At 34.3% G+C, this 25,748-nt stretch overlaps 3 protein-coding genes across 4 annotated transcripts; 1 reads left to right on the top strand and 2 right to left on the bottom strand.

The window, feature by feature from the left end:
* Nucleotides 1–10,791: 10,791 nt before the first annotated feature.
* On the top strand, nt 10,792–13,702 carry LOC129301653 (pentatricopeptide repeat-containing protein At1g19720). The gene has a single exon (XM_054940237.1). It carries the CDS (start codon nt 10,983–10,985, stop codon nt 13,641–13,643), a length of 2,661 nt encoding a protein of 886 aa, XP_054796212.1. The 5' UTR covers nt 10,792–10,982; the 3' UTR covers nt 13,644–13,702.
* A 3,916-nt stretch (nt 13,703–17,618) lies between these two features.
* On the bottom strand, nt 17,619–22,402 carry LOC129301758 (internal alternative NAD(P)H-ubiquinone oxidoreductase A1, mitochondrial-like). Of its 2 annotated transcripts, XM_054940351.1 has the most exons (8): nt 21,748–22,401; nt 20,732–20,945; nt 20,477–20,637; nt 20,253–20,318; nt 19,740–19,906; nt 19,310–19,424; nt 18,706–18,885; nt 17,619–17,944 (listed from the first exon to the last, which is right to left on the bottom strand). In XM_054940351.1, exons 1-8 carry the CDS (start codon nt 22,198–22,200, stop codon nt 17,792–17,794), a joined length of 1,509 nt encoding a protein of 502 aa, XP_054796326.1. In that variant the 5' UTR covers nt 22,201–22,401; the 3' UTR covers nt 17,619–17,791. The 2 variants fall into 2 exon arrangements, with proteins under 2 accessions (XP_054796326.1, XP_054796327.1); XM_054940352.1 differs by lacking the exon at nt 20,253–20,318 and having other exon boundaries at nt 21,748–22,402.
* Nucleotides 22,403–23,004: 602 nt separating this feature from the next.
* LOC129303511 (PHD finger-like domain-containing protein 5A) lies at nt 23,005–25,556 on the bottom strand. Its single transcript, XM_054942876.1, has 2 exons — nt 25,397–25,556; nt 23,005–23,633 (listed from the first exon to the last, which is right to left on the bottom strand). Exon 2 carries the CDS (start codon nt 23,589–23,591, stop codon nt 23,259–23,261), a length of 333 nt encoding a protein of 110 aa, XP_054798851.1. The 5' UTR covers nt 23,592–23,633; nt 25,397–25,556; the 3' UTR covers nt 23,005–23,258.
* Nucleotides 25,557–25,748: the final 192 nt, after the last annotated feature.

Below are 25,748 nucleotides of genomic sequence, written 5' to 3'. Positions count from 1 at the left end.
AAATTCGTGGGCCAACAACCGGAAGGGATCGTCCATGTGGTAAGACTACCCAAGGCCTTAATCATATCATGAGGGGCTATCAGGCCAGGGTTACCTTACTCACTTATGAATATGGTTTTCCCCAAATCACACACTATGGGGTATCATACCCAAAACTAGCTTTACCCAAAACTCCAGGCAGGCCAATTGGATTAAGTCCCTTAATAGGAACAATGCTATATTACCTTACAAGGTAAGTAATGGCTATAACCCTTAGGATTATTGGTTAATAGCCAAATATCATATGAATTTTGCATAATCGTTAACTCCTTCACTAAGGCAAACTCCTGCCGTATGATCATGCTCATGAGAAAATAAATTTCAAAAGCTCATATATATAATTCACAATTATCCCACATGCTCATCAACTTTCTTGCTTAACAAACATCAAGAATCATCATATTTCAATCATGCCTCTTGCATCAATTTTTATTTTATCATATAAAACCACATTAGCATCATATAAAAACTCAACATGCTCATATACAACTCATCACTATGCATAATCCACAATTTATAATCAAGGATGTACACATCATCATCAACCATCAATCTCATTACTCATACCAAGTCACAATTAACTTAGTCACAAATCATAGAGTCTCAACCAAGCCACATGCATTATAAACAACCATTTCAAAATATATATATATATATATATATTCTTTTGTTTCACCAACATGATTAATTAATTAATATATAAATGTATAAAATAGATTTTCCCGATTACCTCAACCTTTGAGAGGTTAAAAGTTACCCCTCACGTTACAACACTTTCAAAGCTTTCCAAAGCTTGAATGGTGTCAAAAGGAAATTAATCTACAATTGATTATATCTCAATGTGTCAATAATATTATTAACACAATTTTCACTCATACTCTAACATCTAAGTATTTATTTTATTTTATTTCATTTTTTTAAGACCTTAGTCTTAGCCTCTTGAATTCTAAAATTTAATTTCATGTATTTGAACCTATCTACTTGGTTCAATAGTCTCCTTCACAATAATTTCATTCAAATAATTTTCTATTATCAAAATTTCTCTTTTTATTTCAAAAATTCTCACATAAAAATACCCAAAAATTGCAAACTTGATTTCAAGCCTAGAATCATTATTCTATAGCCATAATAATTTATTTTTCATCTCAAATAATCATCTAAATATCAATAAATCAATTTATATTTTCAGATTTAACCAAAAATCTATCTATAAGAATCTAGGGATAAACTCAAATGCCTGAAATTTTAATTCTATCAACAAAATAATACTTTAAAATATTTATTACACTACCAACAACCTGAACAACCAGATTTACTCATCAAAAATTCATCCATCTTTTACACCTTAAATTTTTCAAAATCTCAGAATCTGTAGCTCAAAGGGCAAAACGACTAAAAAAATATTTAAAAAACTTACCTAATCTTAGAATACTTAAAATCTCATCTGAAGTATCCAATTATAAAGCATCACCTTCTAAATCAGCTCCCATCGACGATGCGCACTCGCTCTATATCCGTTCTCTTTATCGTACGCAAAGAGAAATGAGGAAAGGGAAGAGAAAATGAAATCAGAAGGGTGACTGTGTTGTTTTGAATAAAAAAAAGGTGTGGCCTCACATAATAATTCACACCCTACTTTCTCTTCTTTGTTTTCTTTAATGCACACACATGAACGAAATTCATCCGCCTCCCTTTTCTCATTTTTTTTTAATTTAATGTTCCTTCCTTCTTCTTCTTCTTTCTTTCTTCTTCTTTTTTTTATAATATTATCATTACTATTTCTATTTACTATAAAATCATAAACTAGAATTTTAATCTAAATTAAATCCAATAATAATCTTCTAACTAAAATTATTTATATCTAAATATTCTTTCAAAATTATTCATTTATTCTAAATTAACTTAATTAACCTTAGGTTAATTTTAAGATGTTACAGATAGTGTGGGATAAGAGGAGTGTGGAGGTTAGGTGCTTGTGATCCCACCAATAATTTTGCCATTTGAAAGTTCAATTTGAGCAAGATTATTGGATGGACCTTATTATTGCTTATATTAGTTTGCATAAAGCAAAAAAAATGTTTTAGGATGAAATAATTAATTTGACAGCTATTATGTTAGGTCCTTGTTGTTTGGTTGAGGATGTTAATGACATCAAAAGGCTAAATAAAAAGAAAGGAGGGGCAAAGGTGAATATAAAGAGATATGAATTCTTTGATAAAAGGATTAATGCTTGCAATTTGATAGAGATGGAATTCTGTGGAAATATTTTTACCTAAAAAGGACCTTTAATTCTAGGGCATCAACAAATTTATGAAAAATTAGATTGTGGGCTTTGTAATAAAGCTTGGAAGCTTGTTTTCCAAGACAATATTGTGAAGGTTTTTCCTGAGTTAGGGTGTTTTGATTATCACCTACTTTTGATAAGTTTGGAGGAAGATAGTTATAAAGGATTTATACCTTTTTGATTTGAAGCTGCTTGGATGCTTCATGAAAGGTTTGAAGATGTTGTGAAGCAGATTTAGAAAATGAGTAGGGAAGTGAGAGAGAATTTGAAGGATTTGAGTGGAGCATTGAGTAGATAAAATAAGTAATTTTGCTAAGTATCTAGAAAAGGAAAAGGATTCTACTTACTAGGCTAGGTTGTGTTCAAAAGAAGATTAGCTTGTTTCAATATCCTTATGGTTATTTGTTCAGAATGGAGAGGAAATTGTAGGTAGAGTTAAAGTCTGTATTAAAGCAAGAGAAGCTATTATGATTTCAAAAATTGTGAGGTGATTGGATTAATGATGGTGATAGAAATACTAGATACTACCATCTCAAAACAATTAGTAGAAGGAGGAGGAATAAGGTAGCTATCTTAATGGGAGAAGATGGAAACTATGAAGAAGATCTTGAGAAGCTTAAGAGTATGGCAGTCTCTTTCTTTAAAAGCTTATTTGCTAAATACTATGAAGGGGAGGCTATTGTTTGGACAAGATATAGTTACCCAAGTATCGTTGATTATTATTGGGAAAATATGTGTAAGCTAATTTTTGACGAAGAGATTAAGCAAGCAATTTTTTCTACTGGGGATTTTAAGGCCCCTAGAGAGGATGGTTTCCTTGCTGTCTTTTTTCACAAGAAATGGGAAATTGTTGAAAAGGAGGTTTATGAGGTGGTTAGGGATATTGGAAGGTTGAGAAGGAGATAGGTGATATTAATAAGACTTTGCTAGTTTTTGGTGCCTAGAGTAGAAAAACATGAAATTGTGAACCAAATTCATCCTATTGTACTTTGTAATATGGTGTATAAAAGCATTTCTAAGATCTTGGTGAATAGATTTAAAACTTTTTTTAAGTAGTTTGGTGGCTCATAATCAAGTAAATTTTGTACCTGACAGACACATTTAGGATAATATTATTATTGCACATGAGCTTATCCATTATAGGAAGAATATGAGTAGGAATAAAAATGGTTTTTTTTGCTATTAAAATTGATTTGGAGAAGGCCTATAATTGTATTAGATGTGATTTTGTTGGAAATATCTTGATGGAGATACGGATAAAGGAGGAAATGGTCGAATTAATTATGAGATGTGTTTCTACTATCTCGACTCAAGTACTATGGAATAGGACTAAGACTGATATGTTTGAACCAACAAGAGAAATATGTTAGTGCTATAATCTGTCTCCCTATATTTTTGTGTTGGCAATGGAAAAGTTGACACATATGGTTCAAGATGTTGTGGAAGAGGGCAAGCGAAAAACTATCAAGATCAATAAGCAAGCACTTGAGATTACACATTTGATGTTTGCAAATGGTTTAATCCTTTTTAGAGAAGCTTCAAAAAGCCAAATGGAGGTGGTAATGCAATGTTTGGAGAGTTTTTGTGAAGGTTCTGGGCAGGGGTGAACTATGGCAAATCTACTATTTATATTTTTACTAATATAATTTAGGAGGTAAAGGAGGAAATAATATGTTTGCCTGGTTTTTAAGAAGTAGATGTCCTTAGAAATTATTTAGGAATGACTTTGAATTATGGAAGACAAAAATCTAAACATTTGGATGACATTATTAATAACGTGAAATGAAGATTAAAAGGTTAGAAGGCTAACTGTTTGAGTATGGCATGTAGCGTTACTCTTGCTAAGCTGTTATGGGATCTATTCTTATTTATCCTATGATAATTACTAAAATCCTAAAGCCTTTATTGGATGAAATAGAATAGGCCCATTATAAAGTCTTTAATCAATCCGGACTTTACCATTTCCAATCACACAATCATTTCACAAGAACAATAATATATTAGGGTAATAGCCCTTTATTTGTTTTCAAATCATGAGATCCTGACTTCTTAAAATATATATTCAAATAAGAGGGCTAGCAAAAGTGAAAATACATTTATAAAACTTAATAAAATACAATAATTCTACTCTGAAAATGGGCCATGCATCATGGCGTGTGCCACATGCACCATGACATGTGGTACAGAGCAGCGTGTTCTATTTTTATTTGTTTCATGCACCGTGCCGAGAACACTGTGAGCTGTGGTGCATATGACAGCATGACAGCTCAAAAGATGAACTTTCACCGCTCGCCATTTTTACACTTAACATTCGATTAGAGTGATTCAAGTGCCCACATAAAGCTTACAACATGTACTAGCTAATGGAATAAGTTTAGACCTTATTTAATGGTCTGATCTAAAATTGAATACCCAGGGTGCAAAAAGTCACTTTTCTTTTAAAAATTTGCACTATAAGCACTCAATTCTCATATCTTATCCCATTAGATTACTTTAGGCCTTAAGCTAAGTCTAAAAAGATCACTTACACCTAATTGACATCTCACACCACATATATCACATTGTTTACTCAATTTAACCTCTTAGTGCCACATTACACACTTGTAAACTTATATGAAGAATAACATATACAACACATATTCACACATATATATAATTAAACTCATTCCACTTTCAACCCTCTAACTTTTACATATGAGGCTCTACCTCACCATATGGTCGGAAATCACAATGAACTTAACTCTTCCAAATGGGGCTCTACCTCACAATTTGTATCAAGTTCTCATATATATATATATATACAATTCAAATTCAACACATAATCATCACGTCAATTCACATATAAACAAGTGAAACAAGTTATATATGACATACATTTGCTTGAATAGCATTTAGGCCTACCCACATACCCTCTCATTAGGACACGCTCGATGAGATGCAACATTATATACATATACAAGCAAGGTTTCACAATGCAATTTATATACACACTCACTTATGCATTCTAATTAGCAACTCAAACTCTATACACAACTTTATACATTCATTTATACATATGGTAGTCATACCACTACCAAATAAGGCTACTCTTTCCTCACTTCTTTTCCTGGCCTTCTCGTGCTTTCTTCACTTATGTTCAAAAGTAATGAAGTGTGATATACGTCCCAGTAACTTAGAGATAACCCCAATTACCAGTTAATAAGAAAAATAAAAAAAAGAGATAAAGTAGCATGTTTATTAGTAAAAGTAATATCATATGCGTATATAAAAATTCATTCTCATCAATCACATCTTGCTCATGTAATGCATTCTTGGTTCTACTTAGCAAGTAATCTCTATGCTTGGATTAGGACTTCTAGTCACATGGAATAGGGCCCACCATACCACTCCTCAGACCAGGCAATTCTCTTCGTGCATGGGTGGTTTCCTAGGTCCATTATGGTAAAGTTAAACTTTATGTTCTAGATTATCAAGACTTTCTAGCCTTATACAGAGTAGGACCACGACCCCCTACCTTATTCTAGGCTAACCTCATGGATCATTTCATATCCTACGTACATCATGGTAGAGTCAAGCTCTACACTTTGGATCATTAGGATTCTTTTCTTGAGTCTATCCTAATGGAGTCAAATTTTATGCTCTGGATCATCAGGACTTCTTGGACCTCCTCACAGTAGGGCCGTGTCCCTCTATCATAATCTAAGGTATTCTCGTGGATATGATTTATGTCAATGCCCATGCCTTTTCAAATTCATTTCAATCAACACTCACACACTCGCATGCATACTCTTTCAAATTGCTTCTACTCTATCAATTCACAACATAATGCACTTAGTTATATAAAAATACTTGTAAATAATTTCACAAACAACTAAGTAAAAGGTTTACTCCAATTACCTTTTATCCTTACTACCAAGCGTTAGCAATCACACTAAGCTCCCATGGGCATAAATTCTCATGAGCAATACCACAGGTGCTCAATCTATACAACACAATGCCCCTTAGTCAATTCTTAATACTTAGCACAGGTAGTGATTCAGCTAAATAGAATCTTTTAACACATAAAATAATTCAATTAGAACCTCTCTAAATCCATTTATCCATTATTTATAATCATTGACCCTATAGGCTATTCAAATGACCATATAAACCTCCTAACACATCATTCAACCAAAATTTTTGTCATTTAACCTAACTTTTAGACTATTTTAAGCCTAAATCCTTAAAGCTCAACCATTCAACTCTATATTAGTTACAAAACCTTATTTCTATATTCAATAGCCCATTTTAAACCTTTTCTTTATATTACAACACCTTAGAACTTTATGATTTGATTTCTTAACCGATAAAATTCAATAAAAATAGGGTAGAAATAAAGCTTGGAGTTGCACAATACTTACCTAGCAAGTTACTAATTGAAGTAGACTCCAAACCCTTAAATATGGCTTGCTCTAACAGAGTTGAGCTCCTCCTCCTCTCTAAACACGTTTCCCATTCTTTCCCTTTTGATTTCATGAGTTGTTCTTATCAGCTTCAAGTAATTCCTGGACATTGAGCTATAATGGACGTAGCCTTTACCCTTTAATTCTATTAATATAACATCTAATCAACACAAATTATTAACTTAACATCCAAACCATAATCAATCTATTAATTATCAATTTACTCTTGATTGGCAACTAGTTCCTGGGATTGAAATACAGGATGTTACACCCATAGATCTTTCATTTAAGGTCATGATTTGACTAAGAAAAAGATGTATTTAGTAGGATGGAATACTATTCAAAAACTTAAAGTTTGTGGGGTTTGGGTTTATTGAATCTTGAATATATGAATGCAGCTTGTCTAATGAAGTTGGCATGGGAGATTGTGGACTAAAAAGGGAGGTTTATGAGTTGAAGTTTTAAAGCATAAGTATAATAATGGGAAGGAGTTTTAGGATGCTATTAAATTGGGGTAGAATGCATCTACATTATGAAAGGACATTGGGAAATTCTAGAAAAATTTGAATGATGGATTATGGAAAAGAATTGGAAATGGAGGAAACAATGTTCTAGAAAGATGTGTAGGTAAAACATAGACTATTATTACAAGATGAAAGAATTAGGAGGATTGATGTAGAAAAGGAGGATTGGAGTGTCTTGGATATGGTTGGAGATGGAGATAAATGGTGCTGGGAATGCATAAATGATAAAATTTTAAAGAAAGAAAAATTAATTATTAGAGCTTTGATGCCACTAGATTATAAAGGAGGTGATTATAATTTGGCTTGGAGAAAGAGAAGTAACCCTTTATATAGTATGAAAAAGGGATATTGTAAGGTTAGGGGGACAAGCTCGATTTGAAGGAAGTTAAATGGAGTATTGTGTGGAAGTGGACAAGATCAGAAAGAATATGATTGTTTCTTTAGCATGAAATGCATGGTTACTTGCATACTAAGGATATTAGAAATCAAAGATAGGGTAAAAATAGGGATTGTAGTGTCTATACAGTGTTGGAAACTATAATGCATGTGATGCATGATTATAAGGTGGCTTTAGAGATGTAGGGTTTTTTTATCATAGTACTACAACCTAGATTCTATACAGTAGAACGAGAAGAATGGCTATTGATGAATCTTAATGGCTCATTTGGTTCAATTACATGAATGGGGATTATATGTAATCAAGAAGCAATTCCTACCTTTTGACCATTTGGTTGCCATTTGGCATTGTAAAGCCCATTACAAAGTGCATCCAGATTAAATTATATGTGGTAATGAGGATCATATCAAAAAACCTATATGATTACCATTCCTTTATCATGAATTTACTCAAGTATCCCTCCCTCTCCTTTTTCTTCTTCACACTTTTCCTCCATTTTATGATTGCAACTTCGACACCTCCTCCATTTACCTTCATTATCGTCCTCTTTATCTCCATCAACCATCACCTCCTTCCCCACTCCCTCATGCTACTCAAGACTATCCAGCATCCCTCCCTCTTCCATGTTGGTTGCTACTATAATGGCATCCATGTAGGTAGTTAATTATCACCATCATCTCTCACTCTTTACTTGAATCTCAACTAGTTAGCCTCTCTCTCTCTCTCTCTCTCTGTCATCCCTCATAATGTTTTTTTGTTTGTAAATATGGTTTTTTTTCATAAGAGTTGGTTCTAAGTTCAAAATCTAAATTTTCCTTTTTGCTTTTGAATTCAATTACTTCTTGACTTAATTATGGTTTGGGAGAAGAAGGTTGAAGATAAGGGAAGAAATTTTGGCTGGAATGTAAGGTGAAAGAAATTTTTTAGGGAGGCATTACAGTCTTTTCATTTTTATAATCATTAAAATATATATAAAAAAATTAACTTAGTTCCTACCTTTTCAACATCATACCAAACAAACATGTTGTAATCATCATTACATTACATTCCATTCCTTACCTTTACATTTCATTACATCACATGTGATTCAGTGAACCAAACAAGCCATAAATCAAGAAAGGACATGAAAGGTGTACCTTGGCTGATCATCTTTGGGGTTGCTTGCTAGTCTATCTAGAAGCAGCAAAATCTAAGAAGCTTCAGCAAAGCAAGTGCATCAATATAAACAAGGCATGTTCTTTCTTTTGCTAAAGAAATATGGAACACAAAACAAGCTTGGGTATCTCCTCTTAGCAAGATGGAAGGAGGAAGGATGAACAGTGTAGAAAACTTGGGGAAGGGTAGGTAAAACTTAATACAAATGGGATGAATAGATGGGATCATGGCCATGCAAGTTATGGGGGTTTATTGAGGATTCATAAGGCTAAATAGATTTGGGGTTGTATGAAGGATTTGTGATGGTGTTTGGCAACTGAGGTTAAAGGGTAGGGTTTAAGGAAGGGGCTTAGTATGGCCTAGGATTTTGGTTTTGGAAAGGTAGAGGTTGAGATTGCCTTTAAAGAGATTTTGAGGAAAATTAAAGGGAAGGATAAAGCTCGAACCTTTAGAGATCAACAACTATGTGAAATTGATGAGTCGAAGTTGGGAACTACAGATGGAGCACCTTTGTAGATCGAGCAACATGTGTGCAAATAGCTTGGCTAAGGCAAGTCTTAATTAGTAGATTTAGAAGCAAATACAATACAAGGCACCTCCTTAGATAGAGATGAAGTTGTGGTAGGATAATGATAAGCAAAAGCAAATTTGGATCCTAGATGAAGACGAAGAGCTTTAGGTTTCGATGGTTTTTTGTGTTTTTTTTTCCTATTTTTGTTATAGCAATTTTGGTCAATGGGTTAAGTATATGTTTGTTTTTCAATTTGTCAAAAATTCATTTGTTGAAAGTTCATTTGATAAAAGTTAATTTGATAAAAGTCAATTATTATAATGAAATTTGTATTTAGATAAATTTTTTTCAAAAGTCAGTTTAAATAAATAAGTGTGTACTTTTATAATGTAAATTTTAAAAATATGAAAATTTTGAGTTAGCCAAAAGCATATTCCACTACATCTAAAAAGGATTTTTTTAAATAAGCTTCTCAAAGAAATTGAAAACTAAACAATATCTTAATCCAAATTTCATTTCAAAAGTGGTTTTAAAAATCTTAATTGAAAACCGAATAGATCCTAAAATTTTAATCCTTTTGTTTGCTTAAGGCTTTAGGCCGCATGAATTACAAAAAATATATCTATCTATCTATTTGTGTGATGTGGGCTGATTGTCTTTCTCTTTGTTTCTGGTTTTTTAATCCATTTTGTTGCTTTTGCTTTTCTTGTCTTGCAGTTTGTTTTCAATTCTGCCTATGCTTTTTGTACAGTGAGTTCCCATCACCAACAAAGGCAAAAAAAAAAAAGTCAGAGGAAATTGAAGAAATCTTATTAAAAATGATAAAAAAAATACACTATTTATAAACTAATTTAAAATTAGATTGGACTAGACCAAATCAAATTATCTGTGTACTTCCAAACGAGTTATTCCTTTGCAAATCTCTTGCATGATAATTACTGATAGTATAAGAGCAACTTCCACAACCTACAAATAAAGATTAGTCGGGCTTGTGTCAAACGATGCCGTTTCACTGATGTGCACAGACTAGCTAGAGTCCGACTGCACTATGTGAAACCTTTTTTAATTACTAAAAAAAATTAGAAGCAGCCCACCAAAAAAACCAGAAGGACTAACACGGAAAGGTCTAGAGTGTGTTTGGACTATCAATTGATTTGTCTGGTCTGTAAAAGACTAAAACGCCTTCTAAAAATAGTTTTTTTTTCTTAATAGGATAAGTCACATTAGAGATATTAGTTATAATTTTTTAATATTATCTTTACTTAAATTCATTAATTATAAGAGAAAATATAATATAAAGTTAAAAAAATTATAAAAATAAAAGTAAAATTAAAAAAATTATTTTTTTACACAAATTTAATAATTTAACCAATCTGTAATCGAAAGTGTATTATAATATATATTTTTTCTTTCTTTCTTTTTCTATCAAATTCAAAATTGCCTTAACCGAACCAAACGGGCCTACAGTCCTCCCCAGATGAAGAGGATCTTCTTATCCAGTGACTGGTGAATATGGTGCTAAGAATCTTCTTATCCAGTGTGCACTTATCATTTCCATCATCAATGGCCTTTCTTCTTGCTTCTGCACTCATCTCTCATTCCGCTCATTCCTCTGCAAACTAATCCATCAATGGAGAAGAACCTCATCATACTCAGTAAATCAAAGCCTCCGTCTTTGACCCCTTCATACAGTGTGAATGGCACTCAGCTCGAGTTCCACCACAAGAACATCAAACCCATCTCCAAACTCTCTTTCAGCAAAAATGCGAAACCGATCGATGCCCGATTGGATAAACTCTGCGTGGAAGGTCCCTTAAGCGAGGCCGTGAAGGTTCTCGATTCCCTCGCTCAACAAGGGTCTTCTGTCAGACCCAAAACCTACATTAATTTGCTACAGTCCTGCATTGACCATGAATGTATTGGGATGGGTCGGGAATTGCATGCTCGGATTGGTTTGGTGGAGGAGGTGAACTCTTTTGTTGAGACCAAACTGGTCAGCATGTATGCTAAATGTGGGTATTTGGAAGAGGCTCGGAAGGTGTTTGATGAAATGCGTGAGAAAAATTTGTATACTTGGTCGGCCATGATTGGTGCTTGCTCAAGAGGGCGGAGTTGGAAGGAAGTTTTAGAGCTCTTTTATCGTATGATGGAGGATGGATTTTTACCTGATCGGCTCTTGATCCCGAAGATTATGCAGGCGTGTGGAAAGTGTGGCGATTTTGAGACAGGGAAGTTGATACATTCTCTTGCTATTAGATGTGGGATGACCAATTCTATGCGCGTGAATAATTCAATTCTGACCGTGTATGCTAAGAGTGGGGATATGAATGGTGCAGAGAAGTTTTTCACCAATATGGATGAGAGGGATATGGTGAGTTGGAACGCTATAATAAGTGGGTATTGCCAGAAGGGTGAGATTGAACAAGCTCGTGCATATTTTGATGCAATGCATGAGAAGGGAATCGAACCTGGTTTAGTAATTTGGAATGTATTGATTGCAAGTTATAACGAGTTAGGGCGTTGTGATGCTGCAATAGAACTAATGAGAGAGATGGAGAACATTGGTATCACACCGGATGTATATACGTGGACTTCAATGATTTCAGGGTTTACTCAAAATGGCCGGCTAAATCAAGCATTTGATTTGTTGAAGAGGATGTTCTTAGCAGGGATAAAACCTACTGATATCACAATAGCTAGTGCAATCTCGGCATGTGTGACCTTGAAATCGCTAAATATGGGATTGGAAATCCATTCTATGGCTGTTAAGATGAGTTTGGTTGACAATTTGCCAGTTGCCAACTCACTCATTGACATGTATTCAAAGTGCGGGAATCTGGAAGCTGCTCAGCGAGTTTTTGATATGATGTTAGAAAGAGATGTATACTCTTGGAACACAATTATTGGAGGATATTATCAAGCTGGTTACTGTAGCAAAGCCCATGAATTATTTATGAGAATGCAGGAATCTGATGTATCGCCTAATGTTGTCACATGGAATATAATGATCACTGGATATATACAAAATGGGGATGAGGATCGAGCATTGGATCTTTTTCAAAGAATTGAGAAGGAAGGGAACATCAAGCGTAATACAGCATCATGGAATTCTCTAATTTCTGGTTACCTGCAGAGTGGACAGAAGGATAAGGCCTTGTGGATATTTCGGCAGATGCAGATTTCCCATGTCATTCCCAACTCAGTTACAATACTGAGTGTTCTCCATGCTTGTGCTAATTTAGTTTCAGGAAAGAAAGTAAAAGAGGTCCATTGTTGTGCCCTGCGTCGAAATTTAACGTCTGAGACTTCTGTATCAAATTCATTAATTGCCACTTACACAAAATCAGGGTATATAACATATTCAAGAGCCATTTTTTATGGAATGACATCAAAAGATATCATCAGCTGGAACTCCCTGATCGCGGGCTATGTTTTACATGGTCAATCCGAGTCAGCACTTCAACTTGTTTATCAGATGCAGAAGGAAGGACTGCAACCTAGTAGAGGCACTTTTGCAAGTATCATCTTAGCTTACAGCCTTGCGGGAATGGTGAATGAGGGGAAGAGTGTTTTCTCCAGCATCACTGAAGAGTATCAGATCAGACCAGGTCTAGAACATTATGCTGCCGTAGTCCATTTACTTGGACGTTCAGGTATGCTTGCAGAAGCTATGGAGTTCATAAGAAATATGCCGATAGAGCCTAACACTTCAGTATGGGCTGCTATGCTAACTGCCTGTAGATTTCACAAGAATTTTGGATTGGCAACCCTTGCGGGAGAACATCTGCTTACATTGGAACCTGGAAACAATGTAATTCGCCATTTACTTTCACAGTCATATTCTCTCTGTGGGAAAATTTGGGAAGCTCCAAGAGTGACAAAGCTTGAGAAACCTGTTGGGCAGTGCTGGATTGAAACAAAAAATATAGTCCATACGTTTGTTACTGGTTATGGGTCTGAACCACTATCAGAAAAGCTTCATTCTTGGGTAGAAAGGGTAGCTTTAAAGATCAAGAAACCTATTTCTGAAAATGGGGTTTGGATTGAGGAAGAAGAGGAGGGCATTGGTGTTGTACATAGTGAAAAGCTAGCATTTGCATTTTCTTTGATAGACTCTCATCATCATGCAAATAAAGTAATCCGGATAGTGAAAAATTTGAGAATGTGTAGAGATTGCCATAGAACAGCCAAGTACATATCCCTGGCATATGGGTGTGAAATATATGCAAATGATTCAAGTTGCTTCCACCATTTCAAAGGTGGACTTTGTTCTTGTAAAGATTATTGGTAGGGTTAATGAATGTGAGAATCAGTTGCTCCAATATTATTGAACTTTGTCATTGGGAACTAGCATTGTGCTTTTGTGCTTCTTGCTCCTACAGGGTCTTGCGATTTTCTATTCTTTGGATTTACTATTTAAATTTAATGTTCAAGATATAAGTTATTATTTTATAAATGTTATTTGATGTTTCTCCCATTGGTTCATTACTCACATTGGCTGCACAAAATTGTGCGTAAAGAATGCAACGTCTAGTGCGGTTGCTTACAGAATCAATAAAATGAGTTAGTGGGGACATAAATTATATTTAAAATAAATATGCATGTTTTTATAAAAATATTTATAAAATTATAGTAAGAATATGACGTAAAAAATTAAATCATAAAATATAACATTATAATAATTTTTTTTTAAAAAAAGTATCTTTCAATGGGATTCATCAAATTTTATATGTGATAAGTGAATTTTTGTAAAGGATAAGTGAATTTTTTTAAAAGAAATGATGGGGCAAATGAAATTTTTTAAGGGGCCATATATAATTTTTTTGAGTCTTGTGTAATATTTTCTTGATTTATGAGGGCAATGGCCCCCACTCGCTTGAAGGTGGATCCGTCCCAGTGGTTGGTAACTTGGTATCATCTGCTTTGGACAAGCAGAGCGACCGATACTGATGGGGATAGTTGGCAATAAGGACCAAAAGGCTTAAATATTTAAGCACAAGTCACAAATGTAGAAATAAAACCTGCAAGAGACCACAGACCTTAAGAGATATGGTTTTTTTTTTTTTGTGAAAATATTAAAATATCTTTTCTTTTCTTTTCTTTTCTTTTTTTTCAATCTTTTGTCATTTTTTGAGAAAAATATGTTGTTGCTCAAGTAATGGCGTATCCAGCATCATAGATTAGTGGTCGTCTAGAGAGTTTGTTCAAGAAAATTGATTTTCTTTTTGCTTAATATTTGTTTTTCATATTTCGTTCATTACTTGCATTTGTATTTGTATTAAGATGCTGCTGGATTTCTCAATAGCCGAGTAATGTCATGCTGTAAGGTTTTCATCTTTCTAGTTAACAAAACTGGAACCTAAGTTTTGGTCCAAAACATATTGGAACCTAAATATTTTATGTGCAGGCTAAAAAAAAAAATAGATAAAATGAGAAGAATGAAAGAATACACATTATTTAAATTCAAATAAAAATAACAAAATTATAATTTCACTCACCGCCCCTCTCCCTCATAGACTTCAATCCAATTATAATTTCAGACCACAAATTTGTATGTGATTTCTCCCTTTTCTTGTCCTTTGATTGGCTAATCTTGAATGTGGACCATCATGTTATATTCGGTTTAAAATTACTCACTTGGATCTTATTTATAAGACCCTACTCATTAGTGTTTGATACTAGACTCTTCATAAGATTTCAAGAAACATGCATGACATATTTTTAAAAAACTCTCGTATCTTTTACTCTTGACTTTTCCATGGTCCTCATTTCTCCCGGAATTGATTATACTCCCATTTGATTTCTATAAAAGATAAAAATGAAATGGATTAAAAAAAATCAAAATCAAAATGAATTAAATTACAATTCTCCTTCATAATAAATATTATAAAACTCAATATTATATATCATAAATGTAAAAATCATCAAACTCTAGAAAATTTTTATGAATTATTATTCCCAACCTTATAAACTAAAATTAATCTTTTCTCTTATGGATATATTTAATCTATTCTCCTTCATATTTTGATCACTTTATTTTTTTCCCTTCATTTTTTCAATTTATTTCATTATAATCTTTTACAGCAATCAAATGGGATCTGTTAGAAAATTGTTAAATTTTTTTATATTTAACTACTTTTAACTAATTTTTCTAATCTAATGGAAGTTAATAAAGTTTTATAAAAAGGGTAGAATAGAGTAATTTAATCAATTAATTTAGCACCTTTGTTTTGATCAGTTTGATGGTTTTTTATATATTCTTCGTATTCTAAGAGAGATTTGTCTCAATTGCTTCTTCTAAGACTAGTTTCAGGACTTGTAATAGACAAGGGAACTAATGAGCAAATGCTTATTATTTAATCTTTCTAGTAAGTCACATGCGCAAATAGATCAAAATACCTGGATTTGTGGTTAAGCTACATGTTGATGGCTTCTTCCTAAGTGATGGAAGCAGTGATTGTGGAGGGTACCTATGAGATGGCCAAAATAGTTGGATTTGTGGTTTCATCTCCAGATTGATTTCCATCCCCCCAATAGTGGCCGAAATGATTGGTATTATACAAGGATTTAACTTTGCAGGGAAAGTAATTTACTCAGAGTGATAATTTTTTTAGACTGTCTCAAAGATAAAATTTTATCTTTACATGGATGTGCGGACATACACGTAAAGATAAAATTCAAAATGAGCACGTACGCAAAAAAGTGAAGGTGGCACCTATTGAGAAAAAAATGGTAGAAAATCGGTTGAGATGGTTTGAGCATGTATAAAGAAAACCAAGGAAGGCACCAGTGAGAAGAGTAAAACATATAACTTTGAGTCCGATTAAGAGAGGTAGATGAAGGCCTAAAAGAATACTCTTGAAAATTGTTGAACGCGATCTCTTAATTAATAATATTCCTAAAAGCTTAATAAATAATAGAGCACAATAGCGTCTTGCAATCCATGTAGCCGACCCCACCTAGTGGGATAAAGGCTTGTTGTTGTTGTTGTTGATAATTTTTTTAGACTGTCTCAAAGCAATCAACCTTATTATCAATTGTTGTGATACCGATTATCCCTTTAAGGATATTGTTGACCAAGCTAGCTCCTTCTTCATGGAGAACCAAATAGAGTTTCAAGTCTATCCCATTCATTAAATGTTAACTTTTACCTCTTTCATCATCGTCCATGCCCAGACTTAGGGATGGAAGATGATAAAAGAGGATAGATTTGTCCTTTTCTTTTGATGCTTGCCGCTTACACTCTGTTCTTTTAGTTTGATTGGTAATGTATATCAGTTTTTCATTAAAAAAAGAAAAAGAAAAAGGACAAAAAAAAAAAAAAGACTCGTTTCGTTGGTTGGCTGCTGTATGTTTCTTTTAAATATTTGAAATATTATTTATAGTGTTGTCAACATGAGCATATGGTGAAAAAATGGAAAATTATTTTAAATTCAAAAAATTACTTAACATATATATATATATATATATAGCCAACTTACGAGGACTACGTTACCACTCTTTAAGTTGGTCCTTGTAGTAACAAATTTAACACTCTTTTCAATTTGATTTACCTATATACAACAAGTTTGTTGGAGAATTTTTGAAGACGTTATGGATTTATTGATACTAAAAACCTCTAAAAAAACAGAATAAAGTTGCTTCACACACAAAAGAGTACTTTCACATGGTTTGAATTCATACTATCAATAAAAACCAATTTGACACGTTGCAAGTCATAAAACAATAGATCAAATTAACAAATTGGGATTGGCTACATAACTCCGCCTATGTTTTATAATCAACCCTAAACCCAGATGAACGAAAAAGTTGTGTTAAACCCTTGATAGCCAACATAAAACTGTCAAATCTTACGTAAATATACATTAACTAACCACAAGTGTAGATTGTAGTTATTTGTTAACCGCAAACAATCCAAATCCATTGTTCATTGCACAAAAATTGAGACGTAAACATGCATCATATCCTTTAACCATTGCTCAATAACTTATTTTGTCCTAGTCATCAACGAATATATATATACACACAGAGTATTTCACATTTATAAAAACACTTATTTTTCATTCTATCTCTTCTAACATTTCATTCCATCCAGTAAAAACAAAAGAAGTGAATTGCTAACCAACGGTTACATCTCTAAAATTCTATTCCTATCACCAGCTGATAAAAGGGATTAGACACTAACACAATATCGACAGTGCAATGCCTCATGCAAATTTACTTCTTAACATTCACGTGTATATATTCATATTCATAAAGACTGATAGAAAAGAATGCAATCATCTCTATGACTCATATCAAATCTTCACATGTATTACATCATTCTTTTATGTATTCATTCGTATGTGCTATATACATTTATTCATGTCAATATAAAAAATCCGGATTGTTAAGCCATGGTCTCACCTTTGAATCAGTTTAGCAGTTACCATTAGAAGTTCATATCCTGCTGATATCACGACCAAATACCAAAGTTGTTGCCCAGTTGATTGCCACATAGAATCTGTTTCTCCAGCTCACAACACGTGTGAGATATGCCGATCGCCAAATGAACCAACTGATAAATCCTGCCAGAGATAACCCTTTTGCCTCCTGCAACACAATTTTAAATGATTCAGACTCAGTTTTAAAATCACCAGGGGTAAAAAGAGCTAGAAATGAAAAACATAAACCAATGTTGAGTTGAGCTGAAAGAACTTAAGTACTCTAAAGTAAAACTGGGAAATGGGCGGGCATGACTCGCATGAGCACAAGCCCATAAGCTCTTTTAAACCAAAAGGATCATTTTTTCAAACCTGACTCATATTGATCAGGCTCAAGGTTGAATTTGAAAAGCTTGTTTTATTTTTTATTTTTACTTTTTTAATTAATTTTATATTTATAATATTACATATTCATGCTCTAAAGTACAAATTAAAATGTTTTAAAATTTAAAACAAGCAATATAAATCTTATTTTTAAACCACAAATACATATTTGAAGTCTAAATTTAATCCAAATATATAAAATACCCTAATCTTACGAGGTTAAAATAAATAAAGGCTTAAATGAGTAGCCCAATCCTGAATCCATTTTTTTTTTTTTATGGCTCAAATGGGTTGGGCTCAGAAGTCCATTTGAATTAAAATACCTAAATTTTCAAAACCCAAGCCCAAAAAAAAAAGGCTTAAATAGGGTATCCCAACAAGCTCAGTCTATATTCCCAGCTCCACTATAAAGCACAGTCTTAGATCCAAACTTTGCGTTTTTTTTTTTTTTTTTTTGGGGGGGGCGGGGAGGGGAACACGTCGGGAGAGCTACCTTCCATTTGAAAGTAAGCTAGTTATAAAACTAAATAAATAAATAAAGATCACCTTGCTTTGTCTAAGGTCCACAAGTGCCTTGTAGCTGCCAACAGATGCCATGCTTCCAAGGTGCTTATAAACAAATGGTTCTCCAAAATCAATGTCTTTTCCACTCTTTGCTCGGCCTCCTCCTGCTTTCCCAATCCTGTTTAGCTGGTTTGCTAGGTATTTCCCTTGCCTCTCTGCCACCTTTCATTTTCAATCAATAATAATGCATTAGATGGCTAGTACATAACTTTCGCGGATCCTCTGTGTTCACAAAATGAATATAAATGATGCATTTGGAAAGAGATAGCGATAAATCAAGTATTAGGCCCCATACTTATGCTATAATATGCCAGTCCTATACACGATCATATTCTCCTGTATCACTCTCTCCCCAAATCCACTCTCTACATTTACTTTGCGAATGGAGAGGATCCAAATGTGGTAACTTAGCCGTGAAGCAAAAACAAGCAATAGTTTGCCAACAATGACTTATTATATTGCTGCTAAACCCAATTGAACATGTCACTCACACACCTAAAATCCAAAATCAACTCTTACTATAAATATAGAAATTGAAGGAATGCAGACTTGTGTAGGAGAAACCATAGAACCAAAGATCACTTACTTGGGCCAAAGCTGGAAGTGTTTGTCTTCCTGTACTTTCAACAAATCCACTGCAGTCGCCTATTGAGAACACGTCTTGTACTGAAGGAACACAAAGCCACTCGTCAACACCAATCCTGTGAAGAGAAAAATATTAAATTTAGCTTTAGTAGAATTTTCTGATATAAAGTTATAGTTACTTCACAAAGAGAACACAGGCGCAAAGGAAAGGGCATTTCAACTGAGTAACAAGAAAGGGAAAAGAAATGAAAGGAAATCCACCACAGCACTTTAAGAAAAACCATATGGGAAATCAATCAGAAGCATCATGGACGGGAAAAAGAAAATGTATCCACTATTCACATACATAATACATACAATGGTTGTCAACTTGTCAATTGTCACTGACAATGATATGTAAATATGCTGAAAAAGAAGTTAACAACACTAACCTTCCACCACCAGGAGCTTTGGGAAGATCTAAAGAGTGAACAAGAGGTGATGGACCAACACCAGTAGACCATACAAGCAAACCGTATGGAACCTCACTGCCATCATTAAGGATAATCTTCTGATCTTGAACATCTTTCACGGTACCACGAACAAGACGGACTCCTGACTGAGAGAAACTACAAAAATCAATAACATATATAATATAAATGATAAATGGAAACATGTTTACAACTAGCTCTGTCTATCAGTCACTAACATCCAAACTGAAGACCTAAAGCTGTGATGAAAACTTGAAAAGTATTGCACGTCATATGAAAGACCCTAAATGCCTTTCCATAAGATGAAACAGGCTATCCTGGTTATGTTCAGTCTATCACCACCTCATATGCTTCATTATCTGACATGGAAAAACAAGTAGACTCCAGTTTCTCTTTTCCATGTGAGAATAAACAATTCAAAATCGACTGGATTTTATGAGCAAATAGAAACAAGCAATTTAACAAATACCTCACCTTTGTCAACTGATTGACAGCATAATTCCTGAGACGGACATCAAAGGAAGACAATATCTCGTTTGCCTGTTAAGACATGAATGAATTGTTTAACATTCAATTACTTCAAAAGGACAACTTTTTTACACCAATAAACTGACAATTAAGTATTGTGGGGATGCCCCATGGCAAATATGTTCTATTTACTATTTAGTTAGGCATAGGTCTAGTGATACCAAGTATACCTCAATTAGAGTGACACGAATGTAATCCTTCACATGGGCATATCTTTGATGGACATCCCTCATGATAAAATCACTAAGCTCACCACTGAATTCAACTCCAGTGGGACCACCTCCCACAACCACACAGTGTAAAAGCCTTTGTTTTTCCTCTTCTGAAATCCCTGCACCCAAATCATATACATGAGAAATGTACAATAGAACCTTTCATGATATGACTTTATATTTAGCTAGTATAGTGACATTATCACTACTGACCTGGAACATCAGACAACATCAAGTTAAGAAGCAACTTCCTACGAATTTCCTGAGCATGGTGAACTTCACGAAGAAAAATTGCATGTTCTTTGACTCCATGAATTCCAAAAGTGGTGGGTACTGCTCCTAATGCAATTACTAGCTTATCATATGAGACCGTAAAACTCCAAGGATCTAGTGTTTGTTCACCATCAGTAACAGTCTCACAATGAACCTTTAAAACCAAGAACAAAAACCTACACTGGTAAGATACTGCATGTAGTGATATTTAAACTAACTCTAGTCTAGAAACATATTTTCAACTTTTTCAAAGATTTTAAATTTAAAATGTAACCAGAAAACCAGGAGGATATATTCCAAGCATCCTTTGTTTTCTTCTTTGGGGTGCAGGAAGGTGAAAGAAAAGGAGAGAGATTGGAATTTGTTTTTCATTTCCATAAAACATATTTCATGATCCTAAACTTTACTTTCTAGATACTACATGCCATGATATCCATCTTGAAATATATATTGTGTAGTTTTTAAATTGATTGTCACACAAATAACAAGCAGAGGCATTGCTAAATTCTTGGGTGAAAAATTGGCTGAAGGAGAGCGTCACATTAATCCTAGGCAATGTACGAGAAGAACAGGATTATCAAATAGACCACACAAGCCTATAATCTAGTCACCACATCATGATAAACTTCTGTATGATACTTAACCAATTCATCACTTCGAAAACAATTTTCTACAATAAATCGTATCTCAGGATCTCATCCTCAAGTTAACATATATAACAGAAACAGCCCAAAGATATCCATGCCCATATACGCTGATCTTCCCCCACGAGAAAGCCAAGTGCCGAACGTATTCATTGAGCAACTTCAATCCAATAAGTTCTTTGAAGACTGGCTTCTCAACATAATGTAACCAAATTAGCATTTCCAACGGATGTAAAGTATACTCCTCTAGACCACTCCCTCAATGTACAAATATAGAAACTAAACAAAAAGTTCAGGCGAAAGAGAACGAACCATATGCTTATCTGCACTAATTCCAGTACAATTGGCAAGGAAGAAATATGAACCGGGCTCCCTAGAAATAGCGGGTTGGATCCTCGCAATAGGTTCAGCAACAGATCTAAATTCCAGAGTTCCAACACAAGTGGAAGCCAACAAAGGCGTGAAGACCATATGGTTGCGAGGCGAGACGCAAACAATGTCATAGATTTCAGGGTCCAAACCCTTCATGAGCCTGCATCCAGCCCACCCAGAACCCAGCACCACCACTCGCGGCTTCTCATGGGGCTTCGTAGGTCCCATGCCCGAATACTGAACCGGCTCAAGAGACGGTTTTACTGCAGCGGGATTGCTGTTGGAACTGAAAAAATTGAAAGACGATAGAAGAAACGGGTCGGCGTTAACACCAGGTTGTCTCCGGGAGACGTTAATGGCGGAAAATCTGGAAAGATTTCTGAACCAAGACATGCTGTATTACGTTTTGATATTTTGGGTTGTGTATAGTAATGGATCAAGAGCTATGCATCAGGCAAATGAAGATGGGTTAAGGAGAGGAAGGAAGGAAGGATGAGGAGAGAAGGTCCGGGAGGTGTGGGCGTCTTGTGTTGATGAGTTTGACTTGGTGAGAGATGCATCACAAGATGAGGATAATTTCCATTCACCGCCCAAGAACAAAACTGTTTAGTTTGTATTATTCGTAAACTGGCGAGAGTCTCAAGAGATTTTTTGTTTTTGTTTTGGCAATCAGTCATACTATTATATTTGACTATTCAATTGAATATTGCTAATGTGAGTATGTGACGGTCATTATCTTGTTAATATTGATCTATGTTGATAAAAAAGTAAAAAATAAATAATGAAAATTGACCCAGAATGTGATGTAACATGATTTGGACAAGTGAGTTTGAATTTGTACATTTACTTTACTGCGTACTTAGTGACAGATCTCAAACCAAGTTTTTAGTTGAGTTTTGTGACCAAGAGCTTCTCCTCTAGCCTTTCTTTCAAAGTTTTACTTGCCTTTGTTTCACTAAAAAAAAAAAAAAAAAATATGACTTTAAATTCTTATATTTTAATCACATTTTGCTATTACTCTTTATATTTTATTTTTAGCATTCCTGATCCTTGTAACTTTGCTTTTCATTATTTCAAATCCCTCCAAGATCTTTATATTTTGTTTATGAAGAGACTTAAATCAATAAAAAATAAAAATAAAGAAAACAAAAACATAGACAAAAAAATACAAAAACCAATAATAAAATACAAACAAAGTTTAAAGTTTAAAGTTATATTTCTTCAAAATAAAAAAGTAGCCATTTCTTCATCACCCAAGGAAAGCAGGCATACTAAAAAGTCTCGTGCTTAGCATATTACTAACAATTCATATCATGCATCAGATAAATGGATGCATACATTCCTTTTCCTGCCTGACATCCAAGTAAAATACATTTATCTCAAAAGCAGCCTTAATAGTAAGATACAAATCTATCAAGAACAAGAATGCGGCACCACCACCACCACCACCCTCATCGTTTCTTAAAACCATACTTTTTACGTTCATAAAACAGATCAGTTTTGGCACTTCCTAGATTCACAATCTTAGGGCAACCATCCCTGTCTTTCTCCTGTTGAGTACACTCCTTGCAGTAGTAAGCATCAGAGATCCCTACTCCTCCACAGATGACACAACGACCCTGAAAGGACCCGTAGTTGCACTCGTCGCAGACCCGGACAAGCGTGCAAGGACGCACATAAGAATCACAGATCACACACTTGCCATCACATTTCTCACAAAGTCGTCCGATCGCAATTCCTGGCTGCTTCCTGCACATAATCAAATCAGGATGGTGCTTGGCCATGTTTTCAGCTACCTCTTAAACGCTATGCTGCGTATATAAGGCCTGCAAGGACATTTCAAAGTCGAACAAAATGTTGAATGAATCAATGATTTAAATCCCATTCTTCGTCACAGTAAAAATTGGAATACCCTTATGCAACGTTTAGCGGATATAAAAGCACTTTCCAAAAAGGAAATGAAAAATACACTCATCTCATTTTCCTTCTAAGTACATCTCCCATTCTTTTTTTTTAGGAAAATACTTTTCCACGTACCAAACAGGCTATTAGTGTAAGGTTAGTAATTACTAATCCCCAAGATTATGAAAAGCAAAACGTTAAAGGCAAAAAGTATATCAGATTCTAAGGCACAAGTAATTTAAACACCATTCCCTCACTTTTTGCTTCAATCAAGTAGCCAGCACAGTTAGTAAATGGGATATTTGTTGTAGACAACGCTCAGTTCAGACAGGTGACTGCTGAGCACCTTCAAAGTTCAAAACATAAAAATTAAAAAACCCTCAAACTCACCCAATTATATATACATGGTGAGTTTTCTATAAAAAAATTGTCATTGCAAATAAAAAAGCTGTATGAGAGGCCTAAGTCGTTTTTCATTAACATTCAGCCTCATTCTAGACTAATCCTCGTGTCTCGTACTAGCAAGATTTGTTTCCTCTAATTTTTGGACTGAACTTGCACTAACAAGTTGAAATATCATAAATATCAAAGCTTACAAACTTTCTAGCCAGACTTTGCTGAGCAATTGAAGAATGTAGACAGGCAGAATGTATCCGATGTCGAATATAACCATCACTGGTGCTTCTAGTGTTCAAATTGACATAAGCCCAAGACTCTTAAAAAAGCCCATCGTTAGCTTAATATTGGCATTGGTGTGCCAACGTCAGTCTAATTGCTTCACATGTACCCTCTCCTACATCACTGTTGAAATAGTCTTACATAAGTAATTCCCACCAACATGTTCATGCATTTGTCATGCTGTAACATCTTCAAGAAATATCTTGTTATATCTCCTATTAATATCCTCAACTGAGTCAGGGAATGGCAAAAAGAAAAAAAAATTGCTATTGTTTATGCATGAATGTAATATCTTAATGCCTCCTACGAAACTTTATGTTCTAACATGTTTAGTCTTAGCTAAATCTTTTATATAAATCAATTGCCAAACCAAATACTGAAAGCACATAAGAGAGAATGCATGTGTATTCATGCCCAGACAAAAGTAACAAGTCATCTATTTCTTCAAAACTCAAAAGACCGACTGACAATAAGTGCAGTCATCACTAGTGAAACTGAACACCGCTTAAATTTGTGAACACTTCGTCTAAATTTCATAAGTACTATTCACTCAAAAAAAAACAAAACAAAAGAGTGAAGACAGTTTCAAAATAAATAGGAAGTTCGAATTCGTGATAGTATCGTAAATGTATATTTTAGTCCTTCAATTTTTACCCCTCTTTGTTTCCTCTCAATTAATAACAAAACCATTTGGCCCTTCTATTGTACTTAAAGGAAAATCAATAAACAGAGACTGAACATCGAATTTAAAAAGAGACAGAACATGAGGGGGGAACAAATAAAGAAAGAAAAATGGAGGGAGAACTGCATGTTCATGGTGGAATATATTTCCAACTGTTCCAAAGAATCTCAACAAGAAATCACATGAAATCAATCGCTGGCAACGCTCTGTAAACACAGAGCAAGAATGATACAGTAATCGAACAGCTAACAACGCCAAAAGAACAAAAATTGAAAAAAAGAAGAGAGAACAGAAAATAGAGAAGATTGCAAAGTAAAGGAAGCTAACCTGAACTGCAAAGGAGAAGGAGAACAGTGCCGATCAGTGGATATATCGTGAATGCTTCGGCCAACGACAGACGACGGTGGATCGTATTGCAAAGTAGAGAAGAGGAGAACGGAGGCACGCAGAGAAGAAGCAAAAACAGAATAGGGTGGAATCGTGGTCGAATGTCTCAGAACAATCCAGACCCACCCATGATGGGCCACGGGCTTTTGGGTTTTATTGGGCTTCCACTCTCAATAAATGGGCTACGCTGACAAACTCAAGTAATGTTCTTATGTTGACCATGAAAGGAAAAAATTAATTACAACTTTTCAAAGCCGGACCTAAAAAATTTTTATTCTCCGGTGAAGATCAA

This window comes from Prosopis cineraria, unplaced genomic scaffold, assembly GCF_029017545.1.
Source record: "Prosopis cineraria cultivar Desert tree isolate PC_DT_omini unplaced genomic scaffold, ASM2901754v1 PC2, whole genome shotgun sequence".
Taxonomy (NCBI): Eukaryota; Viridiplantae; Streptophyta; class Magnoliopsida; order Fabales; family Fabaceae; genus Prosopis; species Prosopis cineraria.
The sequence above is the reverse complement of the archived record's forward strand: the minus strand, read 5'-3'. Positions and strand labels throughout refer to the sequence as shown.